Raw genomic sequence first — 22794 nt, 5'->3', positions numbered from 1 at the left:
CATACAGGTAACTAACCTCTTAAATCTCAGCACTAATGACATCATAACAGGATGCGAAGGGATACAAAACTAGTGATAAAACCAAACGGCCCATTTTCACCCTTGGGAAACTAATGGAATTGAGTTCAGTTAAGATAGATGAAGACTCCTCAGTAGAGACCCACTCCTAGTTCGGGGATGGTCAGCTGTGCTGCCTTTGTTGGCTGTCATTTTCATCTTCCATGCCAGATTTATCTTACATTGGGACTGCTTCCACCTCGTACTTTAAGGAAGTTTTTCTACTCTCATATAGAAATACCTTGGCTAGTAAAGAAGCATATTTCCAGTCTTACAGATGGGCACACACAGAGAGAAAGCACATGTGTGTGAGATGTGTGTTAGCTACATTCATGAGGGACTTTAAAATGAGACCTCTCCAGGTAAAACCCCATTCGGTAATTTGGAACCAGAACTGAAAACGTTTTTCTCAAGCTCCACAGGAAGTTATGGAGGCGTCTGGCAGATATTTTGCATTGTTTTCCACTTGCATATTTTATTTCTGCAGTGTGTGTGTGGCATAGGCAGAGAAATCAGCCTCACTGGATGTCTCCATGTTTCTCTCTCCTCAGATGCAGACAGACATGCGGAACTTTCTGGAAGTCCACTGAAAAGCAAAAGCACTAGGAAACCTTTGGCATGTATCATTGGGTATTTAGGTGGGTATTTTCTTAATTTAGGAAAGACAACAATTTCTGTATCTTATAATTGGAATTGACATACCTGAGTTAACTGCAAGCCTTTCAAGTAGGTAAACTTGGGTAACTTCATATGTATAGTCAATTTTTTTATTTCAGAAACTTTTTATTATAAAAACGCATACATGCAAAACATGCAGAGTTGGAGATATATTTACTTTTTTTCCAAAATATTGAATAAAAAGGTATATTAATGGATATAAATGCAAGTTAAGCAGAAAGAGGAAAATAAGAGTCACTACATTATTAGCGGATGAATATTCTTTTTTTTAATCGAAGTATAATTGACTCACAATGTTACATTAATTTCAGGTGTACTGTGTAGTGATTCAACATTTATAGACATTATGGGACGATCACCATGATAATTACCATCTCTCACCACTCTAAGTAATTACAGAATTAAGGATGAATATTCTTAATATTTTTATTTAGATCCTACCACTAATTCAAACCTATCTTACCCCTTCCCTTAGAGAAAAACTGGTTTATTTACTTTTTCTGAGTAAAAGAGATAAAACTCTTTAAAAAATACTTATAGTTTTGATGTGCCAATTAAGGTTACTTTGAAAGGGGAGCTTTAGTATTGCTTTCTGGTTTTTATCATGTTATTTAACTTGGAAGTCACCAAAAAATGGATAGTTCCATTTACATTTTGAACTATTATAATTAAAAAGTATAAAATTACTAGGCAATCACCTCTTTTTTTTTTTTTGCAATGTTTTAGGATAAATAATTCACAAAATAATGCTTTCTAAAATGGTTCTTACTATACCTTGAAGCTATAATGGCATGTTTTTGTGCTTCTGATATTCTTGCCTTTTCATCTTCTCAGTAGAAGTGAAATATGTTCTCAGAGTTGCCTTGAACCTTATTACTCTGTCAGAAAGATATGTACTTATGAAGCATTCAGACTTTAGACATCCAATCTTTTAAAAATCAAAGTATAGTCTTAAACGTGGTATATTATCTGCTCCTCATCAGAGCATCCTCAGAGTCAGAATCTCTTAGCTCCCTCTTTGATGTTACTTTGCCACCTTATTTCCTCTTTCAGTCCCAAGGGCCTCAAGAGTTGCTTTGATATCTCTGAAAATGGCACATGGTTAACACAGGCGTGACCTAGGTCACGGTGATCGTGTCCTTGAAGTTCGCTCTCTGTATTTCCTAGCAGAGGCTAATCCTTAAAGCCCCTCCACCTTGCAAAGGATAGTTTCCGATCATAAAAGATAGACTGTAACACTGCACATTAGTCAGCATTTCCATAGGCAGTTATGTGCTCCTCCTGTGGGCAAATGGGTCCCTACCAGATAAGCCCAAAGCTGTGCGGTCCTTACTAACTGAACCACTTCCCTGTAGAGCGTATTTCTGAGTATTTTCTATGTACAGGACACGACACTAAGTGATTTGGGGAACACCAAGATAAATATGACCTTGCCCTCAAAAATCTTAGTCTAGTGGGGAGGGTACACAGGTAAGATCAATTGAGCAAAGGATTAGATTTTTATGAAAAAATTACAGGTAATAAGCCTTGGATACTTGGAGGAAGGGTAATTCTTTTTTTAACTTCTTATTTTAATTATTATTTATTATCGCTAGAGTTGAATGTCATCTTAAGCATCCATTATCCGTTTTTTGTTTGTTTGTTTTTTTGACTGCGCCCATGGCATGCAAAAGTTCCCAGGCCAGGGGCTGAACCTTTGCCACAGCAATAACAACACTGGATCCCTAATTCCTAGGCCACCAAGGAACTCCCAAGGCGTAGTTATTTCTGATGGCAGGGCAATTAATATTTGATCTCAATACTGAAATACATGTAGTGTTCAAATAGATAGAAATATAGGAAAAGAATCTTTTTCCCTCTACAAGGCCAAGAGAACTAGATGAACAAAGACTCCATGAGTCCAAGGACCTGAAAACAGGATTAGGGAAGGCAGTTTGTCTGGTCCTGATGGAGCATGGAGTGTGGAGGTTGTAATGAAATGTAAGGTTGGCAAACCTTCGATACCATGTTGAAAAAAACAAAACAAAACCAGCACTATATTTTGGTTAGCACCTGATCCATTCCTAAATTCTGGCAAGTGTGAGGATGTTGATCAGACCAAGATGTAGTCACACTCCTAATTGCTCTTCTTAAATTTCAGTAAATAAGACTGCTCTCCTGGCCCTCATCAGGGAAGAGAGCGGCTTGTGCATGGTCGACATCCTAGCTGCTGAATCAGAATCAGGGAACAGGTTTAGCTGTAGAGAGAGATTGACTAGTATTAGCAATAGACTGAGATTCTTAAATCCAGTTTCTACAGTGCTGCAATTTCTGTCTGTCTACCCCATCCAAAAAGCACAAATAGTTCTGGGCTTTGTGACTGACCACCACATACTTCACACAAACACACACACCACACTCACATTACAGTTTTGTGATATGTCCTTGGTCAAAGCTTTTCTTCTGCCACCTCTTAATTCTAGTATTTGGGGTTTGGTGTCAGACTCCATCTGTATCAAACTGTTCTGGGCTGGGAGTGACTGACCCTGGTCCTATATCCTGGTTGCAGAGCCAGAGAAGGAATCCTGCTTCTTCAGAAAGCTGTCATATACCAGGTATCTGGCATGCTATATCTGTTTTGAGAGAGCAGAGTGGTAGTTTTCTCTGGGGCTACCTCTCCAGATTTCTAATTCCCTGAAGAGTCAGATATCTTATTCCCTTAGTAAATCTCATCTTAAGCGACCTTCGGAAGTGACTCCCCCCGGCCCCTTGTTCTCACAATATGAAGCTCAGAGCTCCAGCTAGCAGGGGGAAGAACCAGCTCCCTTTTGATAAATAAAGCCATGGTAACAGCACTTGAAGTTGATTCATTATGCAAGTCCTTGGGAAAACAGGCTGGTTCATAAGGAACTGGCCCTCAGCTCATTAAGAAATAAGATGTGTGCCTATTAGCCAATGTAAGTGCACACAGATTTTTTAATAGCATGTTCTGAGTTGAGAAACCTTTTTTCCCCCCGTCAGAGATCCATCCTTCGAAGAAACCTAATGTAATTCGATCTACGCCAAGCATGCAAACCCCAGCTACCAAGCGGATGCTAACCACCCCGAATCACACGTCTCTGAGCATTTTGGGGAAAAGAAACTACAGTCATCACAATGGCCTGGATGGTATGTAAGCCCAGGAATTCTGGGGGCTGATCCCATAGGCCAGGGCCTCTCTGCCCTTGGCTGCTCCAGAGTGTCACCTGCCATGTCCAGGAGTATAACAAAGGTTCTCTACCCCCTGACTGAACTCACTGTGTGGAAAGGGGGATGCGAGGGAAGACTGCCATGTGCCACAGTGAAGACATTTTGCCAAGTGATTATCTCTGCATCTCCTCAGAAGGGACCTTTGTGCTGACATATCCCATTAGGAGGCTTGTTTGGAAATGAAGTCTGTATTTAGCAGGTTGCCTCTGCTGGGTAATAATGCTCTTGCTGTGACGCGCACTCACTGCTCATTTATGTTTTCCTGAGCAAAGGCCTTACTTTGCCTTATGGCTGAGACAGCAGTGCTCTCTGGGGGTTCTTCAGTGTTCTGTGGATCATTTTGAATTTGGCATTTGTCCCTTACCGCTTTTACCTTATAAATTTTCTTAATTGCTCAAGAGTACTACAAGTCATGAAAAGAATTGCCTGGGTGATGTCCTAAATACAGAAACGATAATTTGTTTGAAATGGAAAAACTGAGAAATATCACCTCTTATCCAAAGTACTTCTCTTGGGCTTGGCCATGTAATGACTCTTCAGGTTGAACTGAATCATCCTCCCACTCGGACTATAAACACAAGCATAATAAATCATCCAGGCAGTATATATTGTTCATTTCAATCGTCCTGGAGTTTGAAGCTGTCTTGATTGTTTAAATGTTGACATTTATTTATGAATAAAACTCTCTCCAGGCTTTTCATGTCTTATGGGACTCTAAGTTCCTTCAGTGACAGTAAATTATTTATAATGAGGCCCTAGAGCAAGGATGTGGAATAAACCTTCTAGTAATAATTTCCCATGGTTGTTTTCCTTCAGTGTGAATTTGATGGTCATAGTGATGTCAAAATTAATAAAAAATTGAGGGTGAAGAGTTTAGTTTGCATTTTTAGTATATCAGTGTTTTGTAGACATGGCTTTCAAGAATTTAGCTACACAATAGTCTTGCAGAAATGCTTCCTTGCTAATGAGAATATCGGCCATCCTTGCTGCAATATGCCTGATGTTTAGTCAGCAGAAGTGCAAGGAAGGATTGTGTCAAAATGTGGAGTTTGGATTTCTTGCCTATAACTTGGGGCCTTTAAATTTAGGCTTAAATGGAATCGGGAATCTCTTTTTCTTCGTATCACCTCCCTAGACTGTTTAGGTGTATAGTCCTAATGCAAAACTAGAAAGTAAGTTCCTATTCATTTGATATTTATATATTCTTTATGGTAAAAAGACTCTCATTGTCACCGATGTTGGACTAGCAGCTTTCTAGTATCTTTCTCTAGGCACACCCGATGGTCACGGTCATTCTGGGCCCCAGTCCTGCTCCCGCATTGAAGCTCCTGGTATTCTTTCCTTGCATTGCAGGTCCCTGTCTCTCTGGAATTCCTAAAACGTGCCACTATGTAGTGTTCCCTCCCAAGGGCTGTCTGTCCCATTTCCCTCTAAACAAATGCTGCGTCAAGGTCATTACTTCTCTGCTCTGAACAGGAGGAATGGACAGAGCACACAGAGTCGTTGGTGTTATGTTGAGTGAAAGCTTTGGCCTTGTTGAGGAAAAGATACTCGTTTCATTTTCTGAAGAGATTTAGCTGTTACTCTCTTTTCTTCAAGACCCATTTGTCTCTGCTCTCCTGTCGTGGTAGGGAGAGGAAGGCTGATGACATGTCCTTTCCCTGCATTATCTCATCTGATTCAGGTGATCAAAAGTTCCAGGTCAGGAGATTTAACTATTTTGTGTAACAGTGTATCTCTACTGCCTGGTACAGTGCCAGGGGCTTGGTAGGTTCTCAGTAAATGTTAGCTGAATAAATGAAAGGGATTGAGAAAGAGACCTAGACAAGTGAGTTAAATGTTCCAAAGTTACTAGGTACTGTATAAGTGGTTTCCATTCGGGTGTGACTGATTTCAGAGTCTGCTCTTCTAACTACTGTTATAAATGAAGTTGTGGCTCTCAAATACACTGTATTAGTTGGCAAAGTAGATACTACATAAATTATTTTAATAGCTCATTTAATATAAGAAAACAATATGACAGATGTTGAAGGACAGAATAGGTAAAGGGGTGGATGGGGGACAGGAAACAGCCACCATCACTAGAGCTGGGAGAGCAAAGGGAAGAAGCTGGGATAATCACAGCTAGAAGCCCAAGGAGCTAGACCTCAGACCCTTGAGGAAAAGGCGCTGCTCTTTTGGTGCTGGCATTTCTAGGGCGGTGTGATGAAGCTGGTTTTGGTAGTGAGAAGTAAAGCTAGGAACTGAAAAAACCTGCTGCTGCTTCTTGGGGCACCACTGACAGGAACTGGAAGGAGCAAGTCTCTTGCCATCTTCCAGTCTTGCAGACGCCCTCTTGCACCCCCTGCTGGTGTAACAGGGAGTGAGATGGCAAAGGAGAAATGCGTTTGTAGAGTCCCAGCCCCACCCAGTGTCACAAAACTGATTTTAGGTGGATAGATGTGGAGCTGAGAGACAAGAGTATAACAGAAACATATTATAGAAAGTGGCCCCATTTTTGTATTCCCAGTGGACCTTTCCTTGGGATAATGGTCTGTTTCTTATTTCCTCAGGATATGAAATCTTGAAGTAAACGGAGTTTCCAAGGTGAACCTAAAGTACAAAAAAAAATGTTAGGCTAATAGTGAGTTTTCACAGGAGAATTAATGCCATTATACACTGGAATTGATAGATACAAATTCATGGAAAAGCCTTGCCATTTGTGATCCAATAATAAAGTTAATTAGCATTGCTACATAATTATCAGCATGTCAGACAGATGAGCACACCAAACAGGATGTTGATGGACAGAACTAATTTAACTGGAAACAAAACCTGATTGTCCTGAAATATCCAGGCCTCTCAGCTTTAAGGCTTCTTGTCCCCTGCTCAGCGCCACCCCCCGCCCCAACCCTGCTTCAGCCTCCACCTTCAGTTAGAAGTTCTTCATGATGGGAAAAGAGTCTCTGAATTTCTCCTGGAAGGAAGGATTTTATGTGACATTTAAAAAAGAAAAAAACAAAAAAATGAACAGTGTTTTCTTACCTTCTGAAAGTCACTGTCTTTCACCTGGCCCTGGCCCTTTAAAGGCCCTGGTGTGACTGGTTGGGAATCAATACTCTGTTTCTCTTAGTCCTGTGGCACCAGGCCATACGCAGGCCTCTGTGACTGTCCTAATGGAGCTTAAATTCCAAGGGTGAAAACAATCTGCTTATTACACAAGAAGCCTTACTTTTTGGAGTCTGCATCCAGCCCTCTGCACTTCAGTCTTGCCCGTCAGGCAGTTGGTCCGGTGGTGCATGTGCCCTTGTGGTGCTTTCCAAAGCCTGGCTCCTTTTCTGACTTACAGGTACTGGGATGACATTCTTATTGCCAGCAAACCACATTTGGCTGACTTGGTTAACCCCAAGTGGCTGTGAAGAGAGAAGGCCTGGAGATCAGTGGGGATAGAAGAGGCATTACTTTCTCTGTCCGTGAGCCCCAAAGGGAGGGCAGCAGGGAGGTGGAATTTGTCGGTGCCATGGAAAAAAGCACATCTGACTGTTTGGAGTCAGCTTGGATTAATTGCTGACTTTTCTAGTTTTGGGTGAATCACTTGGTTTCTTTAACCTCCACCCCAGCCCCAGCGCCCCCCCACCGCCCGAAAATTATAGATTTCATTTGCCATAACAGAGTTGTTACAGTGATTAAAATCTTTCACCTACTTTATAACACTTGGTTTTCCACTTTATGAGGTAGGTGTTATAACCTACATTTTAATAATGAAAAAATCGAAGCTCAAAGAAGTGAAGGGATATGCCTAAAGTCACACTTGCTAGCAAGTGGCAGAAATGAAATTTAAACTCCAAATACAGGGTTGTTTCTACTGGGTGAATAAGGACCCCAGATCTGTGTGCTGAGTGCCGCATGTACCTAAGAGATATTTCTGTTTTCTGTGTATTAGACACAGCTTTGTGTTTGTAAACATAGAGAGGAATGTAGAGGGTATTTTTCTTTGCTCAGACCATGAAGTATAAGCCATTTTGTCTAATGAAAGCCATCATCTCCATCTCCTGCCTCTGGGAAGCCCCTTGACCCATATCATATCCCCTCCGTTTTCTGGAACTTAGTACATGAGCTATGTTAGTGTCTGAGAAAGGGGAGAAGAGAGAGAGAAAAACCACAATCACCTAAAGGTGAGATATGTTTAACTAATATGATGTTTCCAGCTTTGACTCTTACCCATTGTAGGTGTTCTTTAAGTGTTAAAATTCCATCCTCTCCTTTAAAGCATAGCTATTATTAAAGTTTTATTTTGAAAATTATTGATATCAACCAAAGTTTTTGTAGCCCTGCATGAATTGTATGTAAATAAAATGTCAATATTTTCCTCATAACTACGTTTATTTCTTACCCAAAGGTATGGTTCTCAAAAAAAAAAAAAAAAAAAAAGACTCATGGATTTGCTTGAAGGTAAATGAGTATGTTCCAGCATATATTTGCACATTAGAAGGGCCAAGTATCTATAAAGAAAAATTGCCCTTGTTTCAGTTATTTATAAGAGTGTTAAAGACAAAATTAGATTTGTAAAGAGGCCTCATTTAGCTTCCTGTAGGCCTGTGATTAGAGACCTTACAGCAAAGGGACGGAACATCATCATCCTGGGACAGCAAAATCTTTTTCAAAGTGAAGGCTGAATCAGAAATGACTCCAGGGAGGGGAGGAGCAGATGGGCTGTACAGGCCTCTCTCATCCTCTCCTGACCCCCTAAGAAGATGTCCTGGGATCCTCCCCCACCTCCCACCAAGTGTCAAATGCTTGAGTTTAGGTCAAGCAGCAGATCTTGCATTGCACTGCACAGGGACGAGGGGACTTCCTGCTATGTCTCCATCTTTATCCAGTGGGGACCCTTGAGAACAGTGCTGCTATATGTTGATACATCCACTGGAGGTGCTCTTAACCTTTCTCTGAGATGACATGGCTTTTGTCCCAGGGGTACTCCTGAAGGTAGGACTCATTGTGTCGGGAAAACCAAAGCAGCAGGCTCAGAAGAGAGGTGAGTTTTCAGTGGGACGGAGTCATCTGAGCCGAGGAAATTGATGAATTGTACAATAAACTTCTGTTTAATCTGCTCTCCTCTGGCTTATTTCCCCTGGGTTATGTGAGTATACTGCAGATCTAGGTATTTTTCTTATTTGTTTTCTGCATGGAGTAATATCATTTCTCAGTGTCTTGATTCCAGGCAGAGGCTATCTAAAGTGGATCCCTCTAAGTATAATATTATGATCTGGAGTGTGAAGACTCTTCTTTTGATGACTTTTTTTTTTTCTGAATCAGTGATTCAACAGCTCCAACTGTTTGCATCCAACCCCGGGAAATGGGTGGTGGTGAGGGCCATTATACCAGTGGGAGAGCTCTGGGAATGCATCTGCTGTCTTCACAAATCCCAGTAAAAATAGACTGCCAAGAGCAGCTGATGGCAGTTCTAGGCATGCTTAGGCCCAGGCTGCCTTCTGTCAAAATTTTTATGTTATTTCAAAAGCCTATGGTTTTTGGTTTTGGTTTTTTTTTTTTTTTTAATCTCCCAGAACTTTTTTTTTTTTTGGAAGAACATTGAGTGTCCTGAGACTCACCTCTTGTCTCCTTGTCTCAAAGTGTAATGTTATAACCTGGTTAAATATATCAAGTGCCTTCCAGGATTATTTTTTTTTTCTTTTTCTTTTTTTTCAGTTTTTAGAATGGATCGTGATGGCCCCAGAGATTGTTGAATGTGAAGCAGACCAAATGTGTCTGCAGAGCTTAAGGACTGTTGAAGCATTGGCTGAGGGTGGTGGAGGTTCTCTCACACTGAAGCCATAGGAGTGGGGGCTGAAGAGGAATCAGGCCCAAGTACATTAGGCATGAATAATCAACCCCTTGGCGTTGTGGCATATTCTGGAAGGATGCCAAATTAGTCACCCCTGAGACCATGGCTAGGTGTACTAATAAATCTCACAGGTTCTCCCAGAGGGTACTTATATCCTGTCCCTGAGGAAAATACTAGGGCGCGAGCCTGTAAGAGGCCTAGTTTGAGACCCTCTTAGCAGTATGATGGTCTTAGAAGAGTGACTGAGGTCCAGGGTCCTCACTGTGAGAGCCTGTTCCGGCCTCCTCAGTAAGTGTCTCTGTTTACTCGCAAGAGTCATTACAGGAAACCTTATTTACTAACCTATCCTCATGTACCTCCGTTCACAGTGACACAGAGAAGGTGAACCTCTGAGAAAGGAAGGGAACCTCTGACTTGAGAACTGGGCCCCAAGTTTTTTGGGGTGAAGGGTAGATGCTTGAGAAGGGAAAGGCAAGAAGACTGCAGAGGGAGGGAATTGGGTCTCTGAGGAACAACTCTTCCTCAGCAGAGATTTGACTCTTTCTTCCCAAGAGCAGGCACAGATACCTGAGAAAGCCCAGGGGACATCACTATTAGATCTGGATGCCCCAGGGAAGTCAAGACCCACTCTAGAAACCAACTGATTTAGGCTCCCCCTCCCCACATTCTCTGTGGATCCCAGTGAGGAAATGAGGTGATGTCTTCTGAATCTGCAGAGCCCCCTGGGCCATCGAAATGGAAGGATTTGTCATAGCCTAGTTGATCTGGGGACTCCCATTGGGTTCATTTTAAGCTTCCTAACCCTGCTCATTATTTTCATTCAGTGTTTCCTGTTTTCCCTTCCAGATGACTGAGTACTCTTTAAGCTCAGAAAACGAGGGAGTTATATTCTGTGCATTCTTTTCCCTCAACCAAATATTTATCAGCAAGTTTTTACATATACCTGAATTATTAGACATATAAAACTGATGGAGTTCCCGCTGTGGCTCAGTGGTTAGGTATCGGATTTGATCCCTGGCCTTGCTCAGTGGGTTAAGGATCTGGCGTTGCCGGGACCTGTGGTGTGGGTCGCAGACACGACTTGGATCCTGCCTTGCTGTGGCTGTGGTGGAAGCCAGCGGCTACAGCTCTGATTCGACTCCTAGCCTGGGAACCTCCATATGCTGCGGAAAGCGGCCCCAGAAAAGGCAAAAAAAAAAAAAACCCAAAAAACAAAAAACAAAATAAAACCCAAAAACTGAGGAGCAAGCTTGAAGGCAAAATTGCTAGATGGAGCTTCCTAAGAAAGATATCTGGGCAGACTCTTTCCAGGGTGGTCTGATGGAGCTTCACCTGGTGCTGCAGTTAGTGAGCTAGGCCAAGAGTGAGTCCTGGGGAAAAAGGGCTGATTACATGTAAGCATTTGGGACCAGACAATCCACAGAAAAAGGGATCCAGATGTTGAATAATGGATCTCCTGCACAGTTCCTCTATAATTTCCTTCTTATTTCTCTCCAGTTTTCTTTCCCTATATCTCTTTACTTTCTGGCAGACTTTTCTCAACTTTATGTTCCAACTAGATTTGTCTAATTTCTCCCTTTTGGTCTTACAACTTTTACTCCATGTAATTTTGAAATTCTGTCATTGGGTATATACGTAGTTTGAATTTTTAGGTCTTTTTGACCTTCTTATCACTATGAAACGATCCTTTTTATTTCTGCAATATTCAGCTATTTTGTCTGATGTTAATATGACCACACCACTTTTCCTTTTCTCTTGTTTTTAGGTTTTGTTTGTTTGTTTGTTTTGTATTTTTGTCTTTTTTTTTCTGGGGCCACTCCTGTGGCATATGGAGATTCCCAGGCTAGGGGTCTAATTGGAGGTATAGCTGCTGGCCTACACCAGAGCCACAGCAACGCCAGATCCAAGCTGGGCCTGTGACCTACACCACAACTCATGGCAACACCAGATCCTTAACCCACTGAGCAAGGCCAGGGATCGAACCTGCAACCTCATAGTTCCTAGTTGGATTCGTTAATCACTGAGCTGTGATGGGAACTCTGTTTTTAGTTTTTTAAATGAATTTTTCCTAGTTTTATAAAACTCAAAACAGAATGACTCTTATAGCATCTCCAAAGCCAGCATGTGGTGTTCCAGCACAGATTTCAAAAATCTTGTGAAGCTATTTTCCATTATCGTTTCTTTTAAAAACAGCTTTATTGAGGCATAATTGACATTCTGGAAACTATACATATTTAAAATATGCAATTCGATAAGTTTAACATAGGTGTACACCAGGAAACCATACCATAACCAAAATAATGCACTTATCTTTCACCCTCAAAAATTTTCTTGCACCCCTCTATAATCCACCATCTTGTCACCCCTACCTCATCCCAAGTGACCACTGACCTGCTTTAGAGCACCATAAATTGTTACATTTTGGAGTTCCCATTGTGGCTCAGTGGAAACGAATCTGACTAGTATACATGAGGATGCTGGTTCAATCCCTGCCCTCACTTGGTGGGTTAAGGATCCAGCATTGCCATGAGCGCTGGTGTAGGTGGCAGACAATGGCCTGGATCTAGCATTGCCGTGGCTGTGGCGTAGGCCGGCAGCTACAGCTCCGATTAGGCCCCTAGCCTGGGAACCTCCATATGCTGTGGGTGCAGCCCTAAAAAAGACAAAACAAAACAAAAAAGGTTACATTTTCTAGAATTTTATATAAATGGAGTCATGCAGTATGTACTCTTTGTCAATTTGATAATCTTTAGATTTCTACAAGTCCACTGATTCTTTCTTCTGCAGTATTGAATCTGCTATTAATCCCATCCAATAAAGTTTTCATTTAAATTATTGTATTTTTCAGTTTTAAAATCCTCATTTGGTTCTTTTATATTTCTCCTAAAATATACCATATAGTCCCCATTATGCACACTTTTTTCTCTAGATTCTTTAATATACTTAGCAGTAAATATTTAAGCCCATATCTGCTAATTCTACTATCTGAATCATTTGCTAATCATCTTCTACTGACTATTTTTTCTGTTGATTGTAGATTGTATATTCCTGTTTTCCAGGTCTCATAATTTTTAATGAATCCTGATCAGTGTGGATGATAAGTTGTAGAGACACTCTGGATTCTGTTATTTTTCTCTGTACAGTGTTGAGTTTTGCTCTTGCAAGCAGTTAAATTGGTAGATCACGTGAGTTCTGTGGATATGCTTTAAATCTCCGTTAGGGCTGGTCTTTTTCAATTTTGCTCCTAGTTCCATGAGCTTTCAATGGAAAGGCTAAGTTGTTTGTCCATCCTTCTAACTTTGCAGAACTTGAATTCCAAACTCTTATCTTCCCAGCACTGGACAGCTGCTGAGGTTGCCACTTAGCCTTTTTTAATCTTTTAGTTGATGAGCTCCTTGGTTGGAGCTCATCACGGTTCCAAAATCAGCCAGTGATTTGAGGGGAGTATGTATGTAGATTTGGGAGCTCCCCCTTCCCAGGATCTCCTCCTCAATTTCCAGCTGCATGGGCAACCCTGAACTCTGACTGCTCTCTAATTCTTTAGCCCAGACTGCAGCTTTCTGCTTGAACTGTATTTCTCTTGTACTGCATGGAAGGGCATTCAGGGATACCAATTAAGAGAGGATCTCATCTAGTCTCACCTTTTTTTAAAGAGTCGTATCTCTTCCAGTTTTTGCCTAATTTTGGTTGGTCTCCAGTACCATCAAAAACTTGCTTTTTATATTTTATACAGAGTTGAATACTGTTTTTGGCTGGGGTGGGGGGGTTAGTCCGTGACAAATTATCCCACCATTATAGGAAGCAGAACTCTTCAATCCTTCTATGGGCTTTCTGCCAACTCCCTTGGTTATCTCAGTTTATTTTTTAATAGCATACTGTTTGTGTTTCATGGATACTGTATCTTTCTTTACTTCTCTGAAGATATTAATGAGTACTTTTTGTTTCTTGAGGTTTCTTCTCCATGAATAATCTCTTTCTTCCAGTTTGCATTCTTATTTGTTTTGGTCTCCAACATTTGTGTTAGAGGTTTTCTTTTCCTGATGACCTTCGGTTGTGTAATAATATTTAAGAGTAGGAGACTAAAATCAGGTGAAAGCTCTGTGCTGGAGCCTGTGGAGCACTTCACAGTGTGGTGATCACCTGGGATGTTTGTTGGGGGCACCAAATGCCAATATCTTCAAGTCTTTTCCCTTGGGATGGTCGGATATCCCAGAAAAAATTCTTCCCATCTAAGTCCATTAGGCTGCTGTAACAAAATACTATGGATGGGTAGCTTATAAGCAACAGAAATTTGTCACAGTTCTAGAGGCAGGGAAGTCCAAGATTGGGGTGCTGGCATGATTGGGTCCCAATGAAGGCCATGTTTGCTGGAGAAGGTTGCAGACTGCTGTCTTCCTGCTGTGTCACCACATGGTGGAAGGGGCTAGGGAGCATGTGGGGTCTCTTTTATAAAAGCATTAATCCCATTCATGAGGGTTATAGCATATCTGGCATTAGGATTTCAGCATATGAATTTTGTGGGGACATAGACATTTAGACCGCAGTGTAATTGCTTTTCCGGAGGATAAAGTTTTGGCTACCTGCTTTCTGGGAGCTCCAGGGGAAGAAGGCTGGAGGTGTCACCATTCAATAGGCATATATTCACTCGGTCTCTCAGTTTGGGGACTGGTGTAGCCCTGTTTTCAACCGTGCTTGGTGACCGTGTACCCTAGGCCTGAGACCCTCTGTTTAGTCCTCTTCAGAGAACAAACATCCAGACTTGTGGGAGGTGGGCAGTTGCCTAGGGGTATGGAGTCAGGAGGGCTTCTAGGAGAGCAGTAGCTTCTCGAACAGCTTTCAACTAATCTTTGCTTCAGTCTCCTTCCTCCACTTCCAGAAGTGTCTAGTGTCAATTCCTGAGCCATCTGAGGATCCTTTGTACAAATTGGATTCTCAGCTTTCACACTGCCAGCTTCAGGTTTGGCTTTCTTGAGCATATGGTCTATTATCACTCGTTTATCTGCTTTCCCGGCTCCCAAATCCTAACAGTGGTTTCTCCTCTGGGTTTCAGAAGGGAGGGAAATTAACTCAGACACCAGTAGCTGGAAACCATAAAAAAATTAGACTTCAGGGTCTCCAAGTCCAAGTACTTCTGAGTAGTCAAACCAAAAAACCAAACCAAAACAAAAAAACAACCCCAAATCCCCAAAAAACCAAAACAAGTGCTTATGAATCAGGGTTAGTATAGACAAAAGTAGCGAATGTAGACTGATGCATTTGAGAATTTATTTATAACCATAACGGAAAATGACTGGTACATTATCCAGGAAGGAGACCTGAGAATAGGAGTAGGCCTTTTCCTGGGGTCCTCTGCCATGCTGGGGGCCTCTGTGTCTGGGACCCTGCATGTGGCTCTGGTCCTCTGCTTCAAGGAGATACAGCAGAGCTGAGAAAGCTTTGAGCCAGGAAACAGGAAGGTGGTGCAAGGGCAGGGGGTGAGCACTGGGCTTCTTCAGGCTGGAATGCGGAAAGGAAATTCAAATGCAACTTAAAGCCATGGCCGGTGTGGGGAAGGCAGGTATGAACCTGGATGCCAGATTCCATGCTTCTGGGAGGAGAAGGTTGCTTTTGAATCTGGAGCAGGTAAGTTTAGTGCAAATAGAAGGAAGCAAAACTTACTATGGCAGGTCTGAAACTTGGGAAACTATTTAGGATTCTGGGAGGTGGCGTAATTCCATGATGGGTTAGACAAATGAATGGTAGAGTGGTCCCTCCTAACCCCCAAAAGAGAGGCTTCTGAGAGATATTGGAGGTGCTGACATGCACACATAAGCCTCAACCTAGACACTGAAGAGGATGGTATGCTCTTACTGGGATGGATGGAGACGGGGGCAGCTTGGCATAGTAGGAACTTTACCTGAATTAAGATCTGGGTTCAGATCCTGATTCCTCAGCTTACCCGCCCTGAGCCGTTGAGCACGTTCCTAACCTTTCTGACTCTCACAAGGTTCCGGTGAAAGTTAACTAAGACAGTCACATGACCTGCCAATAAAACAAGTTACTAACCCAGCCCTCAACCGAATTGTCTGGGTTTTAATTTAACACGTATCTGCTGAGCCCTGTCAAACACCAGACTGTATGCATATATCTCCCCGATTCTAGAAAGGCTCATGAAGTGAAGGCGCAGCTCTGCTCTATCCCGCAGACCTTCCTCAGGATGGCGGGCGGCTGTCAAGGTGAGCGTGCCTGATCCTCTCCCGGGGGCAGAGCGGCATGTGTGATGGGGGGAGTATCTGAGCACAGCCTCGGCCGGCCGAGCCCCTGATCCCAGCTCGGCAGGCACCCCCCGCGTCCCTCCTAGCCACTGTCCTCATAACCGAGTGAAGTTTTCACAACCTACTGTGCAACACCAGTACTTTGCCAGCTACTTCTGCTTTTCATTTACTTGTTTCTCTCAGGAGTCTCTAGATGCCCAGCTCTGGGTCAGGGGAGTGGAAGTTTTGGGGGGGGCAGTCAAGGGGGTGGAAATGAGGGACCCTGTGACTCCGTGGGTGTTTGAGGTCCTGCAGAAAAGCGTGTCCCGGAGTTCCCGTCGTGGCTCAGTGGTTAATGAATCGACTAGGAACCATGAGGTTGCAGGTTTGATCCCTGGCTTTGCTTGGTGGGTTAAGGATCCAGCATTGCCCTGAGCTGTGGTGTAGGTGACAGAAGTGGCTTGGATCTCCCGTTGCTGTGACTCTGGCATAGGCTGGTGGCTACAGCTCTGATTAGACCCCTAGCCTGGGAACCTCCATATGCCGAGGGTGCAGCCGCAAAAAGACAAAAAAAAAAAAAAGAGAAAAGTGTGTCCCTAGCCTCAGAGTGCCCACGTCTTTATGATGAGTTATAGTCCCCTCAGATCAAGCTGTGCCTCCTCCCAGCCAGTGGTGTTCCCCATGCCTCAGCATCTGGTCAGAGATGCTGGGTGATGTTGCTCTGATAAGGGTCAGCATTTGCCAGTGACCACAAAACCTGCCAGCTTTTAAGATACTTTGGTGTCATTCGCCCGTTTTCTTGGCCTCAATTAAACTTTCCTTTGTTCCAACCTTAAACTATATTGCAAGCCTTTTTTTGAATTAACTCCCGACCTCCTTTCCTTGAAGGTCGTGACGGTGGTGGTGGGAGGTCTGATCCATCCTTCCTCTCACTTTGCCTCCACCATGGGAACTCCTTTAACTTCGATCCTGTTTCTTTCCTTTTCCAGAACTCACATGCTGCGTGTCAGACTGAGCTCTCTCTGTTTAATCCTATAATCCAAGACTTGCTACACTGTCCTGCTGATGTTCACAGCCGTGCCTGGGAAGGAGGCAGCCCCGTTCCCAGTGCTTTTCAGTGGGAGACCTCCGCGTGCGCCCCACGGAGACTCGATGGGGCGGGGGAAGAAACTGTAGGAGTGCACGTCCCCAAAGCTGCGTCTCCACGTGTGAATCAGTGTAACCTCGCTTTCCTCTCAGAGACCTCGCTGTCCCAGGGTGGGACCTGCCTGGGGAACCGAGGGGGTGGGGGAGCCACTCCGCATCGCCCCCTCTCCAACGCTCTGCACCCCAGGCACCACGGCTGCTGTGGGCTCAGAGCCACTGCTGCCCTGCATGTGTCAGCTCCGCTCTGTTGTCAGCTGTATGAGTGTGTACACGAGGGACATGGCATCTTTCTGAATGGATTTTTCTTAAGCAATGTGGCAGTGTTTATGCAGTTCATGCTATTATCCCCCCCCCCCCCCGCCTCGTGCTGTCACTGTTACTCAGTTTTTTCTCAGTAGGCTCCATACTTATTTTTTTTAACGTGTAAATTTTGTCCTTCACCCCCTGCATCCTGTATTTGACCCCCCACCTCCACCCCTCCAAGGGACAGAATTACCCATGGTTCTGGCAAAAGATAAGAAAGTTGTCTTTGGGAAACCTGTAAACTCTTCATAGCATCTGTATTTTGTCATTGGAGAGAGGCTGGCATTCTGCCTAGCTCTGCTTGGTCCCCTAGAGCTCCAGCAAGAGCAGGGCGTGTGTGTCACTGTGACCAGCATCGTGTACCTGTTCCTTCACAGCCCCGCCAGCCGACAAGGAGCTGCAGCCAGGTTGGTCCTTCTGCGAGTCTCATTCACACAGGTTGATTTTAAGCAGATGGAGTCTGTTTGGCCTAGAAGGGTGAGGTGAGAGCATTGTGTTTGCAGGTGAGTTTGTGTACGACACCATGAGCCCTGCCACCCCTCCAGCCCACATTTCTGTGAGCACATGTGCCTCAGGGAACCTGCCTGTGACACGGTTTCCACTGGCCTGGGCTCTTCCTGTCCGCCCTCAACCCTTGCTGGCATCACAGGCAGGCTGCTCTGCCACTCTGTGGACACAGCTGCAGGGACAGGAATAACTTATCCCCCCACCGGCTGCCCAAGCAGATGTGACTGGCCACTCCCCTGCCTCTGTTGGCAGGGCCAGGCTGCAGGGCACAGGGTCACGGCAGTGTGAAAGACAGAGTCTGGCCTCCCAGCCATCCCTGGAGCCTGTAGCCAGGAGGCAGCTGGGTGGCTGAGAGTAGGTGCCCCAAATGGCCAGGTGGTTGTGGGGCAGAGTGGCTGCAATTGAGTCGAACCCCCCCAACCCAGCAGAATGAGGTATCCCTAGAATGACGATGGCACCCTTCTTGTCTACATCCTTGGAGACTCTGCAGAGAGCATGTGATGTGTGACGGCTGAAGGTGACGCTTGGGGCTTGAGCTGCCTTTTCCCTTTCCAGTTTGGCATCATCATAGCTTCTCTTCCCAGGAGGGATTGGTTCTCATCTCAGGCTCTTACGGGGTGACCCCAGGGACCTTCTCACCACTGCCAACTCTTGGAGCTCTTTCGGGTCTTGGCTTGGGGCCCCATGGGAGGGCCTGTGTCAGAGGTCCTGAGACAGGCAGGGTGGCAGGCATTGCCCTCAGGGTCCTGCAGAGAAGCTCCTGAAAAGACCCAAGGAGAGAAGGGAACTGGCTCTCATATCACACTCCACGTGCCACATTCTTCTCTAAAGAAAAAGACCCAGCAAAGCCGTCTCCCTGCGCCCTGCCCTGGATTTGCTGTGCACATGGGCCCAGAAGGTGGATTGGTGCCCTCGCCCTCTCTTCCCTCTCCTGACCCTCATGGTTATGGAAACAGCCACCTGCAACTCCGATGCCAGGAGACTTGGTGACCAGGGCCAGGCTGGCATGAAGGGAGAACGGAGAGACGCAGCCCAGTTCCTGTGCACATCCAGCAGTGGGACAGGTGCAGCTTGTTTTGAGCCACGTGCACCCAGACAGCATTTGCTTCACTGGGTAGTAAAAGCTCCCGGGTCTGCAGGCCCATCCTCCTCCGGAGAGGATGCTGACAAAGATCTTATGCTCTCGCTTCACCTCTGCAAAGTCCCCAGCATCGAGGCTCCAGGGAAGGATGCCAAAGAGCTTCTTATGTTGGCCTTTACCATCTAAGCAGTTGGTGCCGAGAGGGCTTGCCAGTCACCCCCTTTCTTGGGGCCACTGTGTCACCATTGTGGGTGTCAGTGGTGTGTCACCACTGGGAGCAGGGAGCTTGTGGGGTGACACCCAGAGCCTGTACGCACAGCTCCCAAATCAGTGTCCAACCAGGAAAACAGATCCCGTCTGTGTATTTAAAACAGAGGGGTTTTAGTCTAGGGAATCATTTCACACAGAAACAAGAAGAGCTGAAATGCCAAACAGGGGAGCGAGGGGCAGTCTGGAGGTGGGGAACTGCAGCTGGTGGGACACAGGGGAGAGGCTGTGTTACCAGATCCTGGGGGTCAGGGCCACTGGGCGGGGCCTGGGACCACAAAGGGCCTCTGTGGCGGGAGCTGGAGCCATAAGGGGGCAAGGGCCTTGCCAGAAACATCTCCCAACGCTGGGGCAGAACTAGCCAGGCTTCTCCCTTCCTCGTGCCCGCCAGATTCCTGCAGGTGCCTCTGGTTAGCTAAACCCAGCTGGAAGCCAGCCCACTTAGGAGCCTGAGACAGGCAGCCTGCAGCGATCAGCCCCCCCCCCACTATTCAGAGAAGAGCAGGGGAGGGCGAGGGGTGGGTCAGAAAGCAAGCAGCCGAGGAAATGCGTGGCCTTCATCCTCTGTGTTGTGTCCAGTCCTGGCATTTTGGCCCCATGCTGGCCTAAGTCCCTGGTGAGGGTAGATGGAGGAGTTGCGCTCTTGGGTTTTTGAGGATTCCTTTTGGCTCTGCCTAGAGGAAAGTGCTTTGGGGAGGTGATGGTGAGCGGGCGGGGGTGGGGGGGTTATTCTGAACAGTTGTCCCAGTCTTCCTTTGGGGGATTTTACCCATTTAGCAGCCCCACCTTAGCGTTCCCCTCAGGAAAGCTGTGTCCCCATTTTCTGACCCCCCCCTCCCCATACCTCTTCCTCCAGTCTCTGGTTTTCCCTGCCAGAGAGCACCAGCCCAGACCATGCATCCGTGCTCATGAGTGTTTCCCCAGGATAACTCATTCAGAGCGTGATATTACAGTGTGGACCGTCTGTCTGTAAGTAGATGCCCTCTACTAATCCATTTGTATCGTGTTCCCAATAAATTTCTGCAAATTCTGCCTGGTTTTATGCTGCCCTTGGCTGGGACCGTGGCTCAGCTGTAAGGCCGCGAGCAGGGACATGCCCCCAGCCTCAGCCTCGGAGGCTTCCTCCCCCACTCCCCCGCCCCACAGTTCTGAGGCCAGGCCGGTTCGTCTGTTGTCCCCGCCAGCCACACAGAGATGCACAGAGGGCTTTTCCTAGGGTCTGTACTTTCTTCTGTTGCCTCATGTCACCTCCTGAGGACATAAAGCCACACTGCTCCACTTTGTGGGTTTTGTTGTTGTTGTTGTTGTTTGTCTTTTGTCTTTTTTAGGGCCTCACAAAGCGTATGGAAGTTCCCAGGATAGGGGTCAAATCGGAGCTCTCACTGCTGGCCTACACCACAGCCACAGCAAATGCCAGATCGTTAACCCATTGATTGAAGCCAGGGATCGAGGCCAGGGATCAAACCCGCGTCCTCATGGATACTAGTCAGGTTTGTTAACCACTGAGCCACGGGAACTCCCACTTTGTGGTTTTTGGTGCTGTGTCCCCTAGGCCTGGATCAACAGTCAGACCTTTCCCCATCCATCACTCTGGCACGGCTGTGCCTAAACTGGGTGGTGGGGACGTGAGCTGGGCCATACATAAGGTGAGCCGAGGGCGTGTGTGTCTTTTTATTAAGATTTTTTTTATCCTGACTCAAAACCTCTATCCTTCTGGAAGCTCACCTGCAGAGTGTCGAGTGCCCTGCCCCTCAGGGTGTGACAGCCTTAAGTTCTATTGCCAGGACAGGGTTTTTCTGGTCAGACTTCTTAAGAGGTATCTTCCTAATAAAGTTTTATCTTCCAGTTGTTCTGATCTTGCTGCTAGACTGCTGGGAGGTCACTGGAAGAAACCATTCAGTCTTCAGGGACTGCTGCTACCCCAGAGCTGTGAGTGCCCAGCCCGCCAGGCCTCTCTGGGCTGCTTGCTAAGTGGCCCATTTATATGTCTTCAGGTGCTTGTTTTCTTATTCCCAGAACCTACTCTTCCAGTCCTTTGTCACCCCCTTGACAGCAAGGCCTTCTAAGAATCCCTTCATCTGTCTTCCCCTCTGCTCCAAAACCTTCCACCAGCCCGTGGCCTCTAGAGGACCCTCCTGGCACCCACAAGTTGGATCCATTCCTCCTCCAGCCCTGCTTAGGGCCTTGCAGGAGAGTGTCCTGACTCAATCCAAACTGCCACTTACCAGCTGGATGACCTTGGGCAAGTCATTCAACATGTCTGTGCCTGAGTTTTTCCTCTGTAAGAAGGAAGCGGGACTAAATAAATTAGTGTGTGTAAGAGTGCTCAGCCAGGGGCCCAGGATGGGGTGTGTACTATCACTCTGTCATCATTCTCTCCCCTCTCCCCTCATCTGCATCCCCTCTCCCTTCTCCTCATACTGCTCCTTTTTTTTTTTTTTTTTTGCTAACCCACAGCATCTAAAATTCCTGGGCCAGGGGTCAAACCTGAGCTGCTGCAGTGACACCAAACCCTTCACCCCTAGGCCACCAGGGAACTCCCATACTGCTACATTTAAATTTCTCCAGCCAGTCAACAAAACAGTCAGTTGACAAACCAGTCAAACCACCAACACATAAGTTCTGTACTTAGCATCATTCAAAGCTGTTGTCTTCTCTCCCTTTTCTAGCAAATTTGTTGGAAAAAGGAAGAATTGTCTCCATGCCTTGAAATGTCATTAATTCCTCAACCTGTTGTAGTACATTATGACTTCCATTCTGCCCCCACCCCAGCCACTCACTGCAACTGCCATCGATAAGGTCACCAGGGACCCCATTTACGACTTTTAGTATCCAGCTTTCCTGAACATTTGATGCTGTTGTCCTCATGGTACTTTTCTTTGTCCTTTCCATTACATCGACCCCTCTCTTCTCCCCCCAGAGCAATGCTAAGTAACATTCAGATGTTACTCATAGTCATTCTTTCAGATTTTTTTTTTTAACAAAGATAAATTGCAGACATAGTGGTAGTCACATATGTACCCCTTCCCCTGCTCCTCCATTTCAGAAGCAAGTGCTTTCCTTAATTTGGTATTTCTCAGCCCAATGCATGATTTTGTACAGTTAGTACATATGTAGGAATCCATAACCAATATGGAACATGTTTTGCATACATATAATTAAATTTTACACAAATGACAGTTTATTACTTTTTTTTGTCTTTTTTTTTCCCCTAAGAATGTACCCGAGGCATATGGAGGTTCCCAGGCTAGGGGTCAAATTGGAACTATAGCCACCAGCCTACGCCACAGCCACAGCAAGCAGGATCCAAGCCACGTCTGCAACCTACACCACAGCTTACAACAACGCTGGATCCTTAACCCACTGAGTGAGGCCAGGGATAGAACCTGTGTCCTCATGGATGTTAGATTCATTAACCACTGAGCCGTGACGGAAACTCTGACACTTTATCACTTCTTGGAAAGCTATTT

At 45.3% G+C, this 22794-nt stretch overlaps 1 protein-coding gene across 22 annotated transcripts in view; it reads left to right on the top strand.

Annotated features, from left to right (window-relative positions):
• Positions 1-20354, top strand: part of MTA3 (metastasis associated 1 family member 3) — a 229338-nt gene extending 208984 nt beyond the window's left edge. For 16 of the 22 annotated variants that reach the window (XM_085019424.1, XM_085019420.1, XM_085019426.1 and 13 more), the window contains 3 exons: positions 609-695; positions 3736-3882; positions 17010-20354. In XM_085019424.1, the coding sequence (XP_084875550.1) occupies positions 609-695; positions 3736-3882; positions 17010-17035 (260 nt within the window). In that variant the 3' untranslated portion in view covers positions 17036-20354. Of the gene's footprint in view, positions 1-608; positions 696-3735; positions 8316-15928; positions 16003-17009 lie in introns of those variants that run through there. The other 6 variants (XR_014842082.1, XR_014842081.1, XR_014842080.1 and 3 more) reach the window with 2 other exon arrangements.
• The last annotated feature ends 2440 nt before the right edge of the window (positions 20355-22794 follow it).

Source organism: Sus scrofa, chromosome 3 (assembly GCF_054392235.1).
Source record: "Sus scrofa isolate SSC_HxYL_T2T_F1_AM1 chromosome 3, Sscrofa_HxYL_maternal_Yorkshire_Landrace_v2.0, whole genome shotgun sequence".
In the NCBI taxonomy this organism is placed as follows: domain Eukaryota; kingdom Metazoa; phylum Chordata; class Mammalia; order Artiodactyla; family Suidae; genus Sus; species Sus scrofa.
Note: the sequence above shows the minus strand (reverse complement) of the source record. Positions and strands in the feature narration are given on the sequence as shown.